At 65.9% G+C, this 5,010-nt stretch overlaps 1 protein-coding gene across 2 annotated transcripts; it reads left to right on the top strand.

Annotated features, from left to right (window-relative positions):
• The first annotated feature begins 664 nt into the window (after positions 1–664).
• CDC42EP4 (CDC42 effector protein (Rho GTPase binding) 4) lies at positions 665–4,316 on the top strand. 2 transcript variants are annotated; one of them, XM_014956592.1, is made up of 2 exons: positions 665–683; positions 3,073–4,316. In XM_014956592.1, the coding sequence occupies exon 2, from the start codon at positions 3,195–3,197 to the stop codon at positions 4,122–4,124; it is 930 nt and encodes a 309-aa protein (XP_014812078.1). In that variant the 5' UTR covers positions 665–683; positions 3,073–3,194; the 3' UTR covers positions 4,125–4,316. The 2 variants fall into 2 exon arrangements, with proteins under 2 accessions (XP_014812078.1, XP_014812076.1); XM_014956590.1 differs by lacking the exon at positions 665–683 and adding an exon at positions 2,676–2,812.
• Positions 4,317–5,010: the final 694 nt, after the last annotated feature.

The raw sequence follows: 5,010 nt of genomic DNA, 5'->3' as shown, positions 1-5,010 counted from the left end.
CTGGATTTGGTGTTTCCCCCCCCACCCCACCCCGTGCACGTCTTTCTTTAAGCCACTGGTGGCCTCTGGACCCCGTGGATGACTGGGGATGAGATGGAGAGGATGGCTGGGGGGGGTTTTTTGGGTTGCCTGCACCAGATGTGGTCCCCAACAGGGCTGTCCCCCCCCCTGCCCCCATCCACCATGGCTGCAGGACCCCTCTGTCCTGCAAACAGCCGCTCGTTTATGGGGGGGGCATCACGTTCTCTGTGGACCTGAGGCTTTTGGGACCTGAGGGACCAAGCAGCGCACGGGCTGTGGGCTCTGCTTTATCCCTCTTGTCCTTGACCCCCAGCTTGCAGGTCCCGTCCCCTCCCCTTTTCCCAAAATCAGATGTGGTCCCCAACCGGGCTGCCCCCCCCCCCTGCCCCCATCCACCATGGCTGCAGGACCCCTCTGTCCTGCAAACAGCCGCTCGTTTATGGGGGGGGCATCACGTTCTCTGTGGACCTGAGGCTTTTGGGACCTGAGGGACCAAGCAGCGCACGGGCTGTGGGCTCCACTTTATCCCTCCTGTCCTTGACCCCCAGCTTGCAGGTCCCGTCCCCTCCCCTTTTCCCGAAATCCTGCTGGGATTTGGCCGTGCTCCGGGCTCCTCGCTGCCAGCCTGCAGGATCTCTCCGGTTACAGAGCGGTGTCCCCTGGTAGGTAGCCGGGGAGGCGGCGGTGAAGCCACCCTGGCCTGGTTTCCTTTGTGAAAGTGCCGGCGGTTGGGAATGTCACAGGATCCGCTCTCCTCTCCCCGGAGCCAGAGGAGGAGAAAAAAGGGCTCTGTGTCCCGTTTCCCCCCCCTGCTTCCCCGCCATCCCTGGGGGGCAGGATGGGGGCCAGCAGCCGGGCTGTGCGGGCAACGGCGTCCCATCACCTCTTGGGGTTGGGTGGGGGGGAGTGTGGAGGGATGGGGGGCAGATTTTGGCTGCTGTGAAAAGGCTTCGTGGGCAGGAGCATCGAGGTGATGGGGGGGACACACACACGACACGGTGATGGAGAGCTGCTGGCCGGGGCGCCGCCAGTAACGCTCCAACCTCCCGGTGGCCCCTTTGCCGCGGCTTGTAAAATATCTCACAAATGCTGAACTTGGCCCCGAAATCTAAATAGGAGGGAGGGACAGTCCCCAGATGGCCTAAATCAGCAGCACGGTTGCCTGGCCCAGCTGGGGAGCTCGCCCGGGAGTGTTTGTTTTATGTAAAACCAGAGGCTGGAGGAATGCCGGCCTTGGAAGGAGCCCTGGCCAAGGGGGAAAATGTCTGTGCCACGCACGGGCACGGCCGGGCACGCGTGAGGGCCTGGCGAGGGGAGCGGGGATGGGGGCGAGGGGTGAAGAATTCCCCTCGGCTCCCACTTGGAGGGTGGGGGAGAAGGTGTCGTGGCTGCTCCTTCTTTTCCCTGCTGGGGATAAACTGGGGGTTCCCCTGGACAGACCCCCCCCTACACACACTGTGTGCCAGCGTGTCCCTGGGGGCTCTGCCCCAGAGGTTGGGTGGTTGCCCAGCTGAGAAGGACTCGTGCTGCAGCCTCCGTGGGGTGGTGGGACCCCTCGGTGGGATGGAGGAGGGGGGGGTCCATCGCTGTGCCGTGGGACGTGCCTGCCGTGGCCGTCTCCGTACGGAAGCCGTGCCGGGAAGGGCTGGGCACCGGGACTTTGCACCCCTGTGGGGGTCAGAGTCCGTCCTGCCCTCACGGGACCGGCCACAGCCTGCGTGGAGCCCCCGCGGCGGGGGACGGAGGGGTGTCCCAGGGCAGGTTTGGGAAGGGATGGGGGGGTGGGAGCCCTCTGGGGTGTTCTGGGGGTGTGGGGGAGATGCTGCAGCCCTGGGGGAGGGGGTTCAGGGCTGGCTTGTGTGGGGACCTCGCTGCCATCGCTGGCTGTGGGGCTGGGGTTCGCTTCCAGCCGGCCCCCCGGAGCCATCCAGCTGCACCCTGGGGCTGGGTGTGCAAGTGGGGGGAGACCCAGTCCCCCCATGAGGCTCACTCAGAGGAGAGACGTGGGTCCCCTCCCTGTGCACGTCACAGGGCTGTGGTGTCGCTGGTGGTGGCTGGAGGGAGGAAGCTGACGGCCACGAGCCCTTCCTCCCTCTTCGCCTCTCCCGGGACCACCTGGGGCTGCCCTGGCGCCAGGGAAACACGGGATGCGGTGACGCGGTCACTGTCCTTGTCCCCCTCCTGCGGGGCCGCGGGCACGGGGCTGGACGGGTTGGCTGGTGGCACTGAGGTGGCCATGGGAAGGAGGAACGTGCCCCTCCACATCCCGGTCAGCCAGGGCCCTCGTCATCCCTGCCACCCCTGAGTCACAGCAGTGACAGTGAGGTGGCCAGGGGCACAGCCACGCGTGGGGTACGGTGTGGAGGGCTTTGGGGTGCTCCAGGGTGGTGGCAGGGCTGCGTCCCCATGTCCCCAGCGTGAGGGGGTACCCGTGGGGTGGCTGCCTGTCCCCCTGTCCCCATCCCGGCTCCCCCCGTCACGCCGCTGGGCTGGCGGTGCCTCCCGGGGGCTCTGCGCCCTCCTCGCACACTTCCTGCCGTCTGTTTCCAATTCCTCCTGGCGTCTGCTCCTCCCCGCTTTCTTCCAATTAAAAAAAAAAAAAAAAAGAAAAAAAAAATCCCAGGCATCCTCTCGGCGTGCAGCTCCCGGAGGCTGCCGTGCCCCGCTCCGGCGGCTGGGGCTGCGCTGGGAAGGGAACAGGGGGTGCCCGCGGTGCCCCACATCCCTTTTTGGTGCCCATTTATGTGGGGCGGAGGGTCGGGGATTGTCCTGCAACGTTCCAAGCGCCCAGGTCTTTCTCCTGGTGGTCCTTTCTGCACATCTGCTCCGTGGACACGCTCGTGGAGGGGGTGTGGGGAGCGTGGGGGGGTCTGGGGACGCATCCTCCGGGAGCCATGCCCTGCGTGGAGGCTGCTCCCGGGGGAGTGGAGCTGCTGGTGGGCAATGGGGTGATGTTTTCCAGCCTGGTGGGATGAGGGCTGGTGTCGGCAGGGCTGTGCCATCTATGTCCTCCAAACCCTGACCGTGTCCCTCTCTCTCTCGTCCCTTTAGGAGTGACCCGTCCGTGACGCTGGTGAGGAGCCCCCAGCTGCGGAGCACCGGGCACAAGCACCGACGGGGGATCCTCGGGGACGTGGCGGCTCCACCTTGGGCCGCCCCGGCGCAGCGCGGCCATGCCCATCCTCAAGCAACTGGTCTCCAACTCTGCCCACTCCAAGCGGCGCTCGCGGGCCGACCTGACGGCCGAGATGATCAGCGCGCCCTTGGGGGACTTCCGCCACACCATGCACGTGGGGCGGGCAGGGGACGCCTTCGGGGACACCTCCTTCCTCACCAGCAAGGCCGGGGAACCGGGGCCTGAGGCGGGTGAGGAACCGGGAGCCTCCAAACCCGGCCTCCTCTCCCGCCGTTTCCGCAGCAGCAAGCGCTCGCAGTCGGTGACGCGGGGTGACCGGCGGGACATGCTGGGCTCGCTGCGGGACTCGGCCCTCTTCGTGAAGAATGCCGTCTCCCTGCCCCAGCTCAACGAGAAGGAGTTGGACAGGAGCGCGGGGCAGCTGCCCAAGAGCCTCTCCTCCAGCCCCGTCAAGAAGCTGCCCGAGGAGGGGAGCCCCGAAGAGCAGCAACGTCCCAACGGGGCGGCCGCCGGGCCCCTCAGCCCCGGCTTGGATGAGCGTGACTTCGGGGACATCACGGAGCTGCCGGTGGTGGTGGCCAAGAGCGGGGCGGGCATGAAGCACGCCGAGTCCATCATGTCCTTCCACATCGACCTGGGGCCCTCCATGCTCGGGGACGTCCTGAGCATCATGGATAAGGAGCAGTGGGAGCAGGATGAAGACCCCGAAGCGGAGGAGAGGCGTGAGGAGGAGGTGGATGCCACCCTGCCCGGCTCCCCGGTGGCAGCGGTGGCCCCACCGAGCCAGAGCCCATCCCGTGGCAGCGGTGGCCACTGCCCCAGGGACAGCAGTTCGGTGTCCAGCTGCGCCTCGGGGCTGGAGGAGCGTAGCCCCATCCCAGGGCCACCGAGCCACCGGGGTCCCCCCAAACGCCCCGACAAGGAGTTCTCATTCGCTGACGAAGACGACGATGAGATCAGAGTATAAAAGGCGGGCGGCCGAGCCGAGGGGCCTGGTTCTCATCTACGGTTGCTTGGACACGGGGCCGAACGCCCCGGTGCTGCGAGGGGTGGCACCGGGGAAGACTCCCCCCCTCCCTCGTTCCCTCTCCCCGTCGGACGGTGGACGCACGGCAGCAGGACTGGGCTCTGCTCCCGGGGCCAGGGACAGCCCCGACGCCTCTCGCCCTCTCCCCGTCGGACGGTGGACGCACGGCGGCAGGACTGGGCTCTGCTCCCGGGGCCGGGGACAGCCCCGACACCTCTCGGCTCCCAGAGAGCTCCGGCACATCCCGGGAGGGGAAAGCAGACTCGATTTTGGTTCTTTTTGTTGAACTTTGGATATTAGCTCTTTTCTTGCAACCCCCCTCCCCTGTAAAGCAATATAGGATCAAACAAGACGAGGCTTTGAAGTTTTAGCCCCTTTAGTAATATATATATTTTTTTTTTTTTCCGCCGTACGGTTTTTACTGCTCTCTGATTTGTACCTAACTTTCTTTACTCTGGCTTTTGGTTTTGACGGAGGGGAGGTTTCCCATGAGGAAGGACTTGGCTCTGGAGCTCAGAGGGGGCTGTGGGTGGCTTCAGATCCCTGGGTTTCTCGGGGACCTTCTGCAGACTGAGATCCCCCAGCCCCGTGCTGCGATGGGGGCTCACTCCCCACCCCTCGGCTGGATGGATCCATCCCACATCCTTGACCCTCCAAACACCCTGGGGGTCGCGGGGATGTCCCCTGGCCAGCCCTGCCCTGGTGCTGGCTGCTCCTGGGGATGCCAATGGGTGCGTGGGTCTGTCCCCTGTGGGAAGAGGAACGCCTGGGCCTCCCCCCCGCGAGCCCTGGTGTCCCCGTGTGCCGGGTGGCCACCATCGTGGGC

This window comes from Calidris pugnax, unplaced genomic scaffold, assembly GCF_001431845.1.
Source record: "Calidris pugnax isolate Ruff unplaced genomic scaffold, ASM143184v1 scaffold312, whole genome shotgun sequence".
Lineage (NCBI taxonomy): Eukaryota > Metazoa > Chordata > Aves > Charadriiformes > Scolopacidae > Calidris > Calidris pugnax.
The sequence above is the reverse complement of the archived record's forward strand: the minus strand, read 5'-3'. Positions and strand labels throughout refer to the sequence as shown.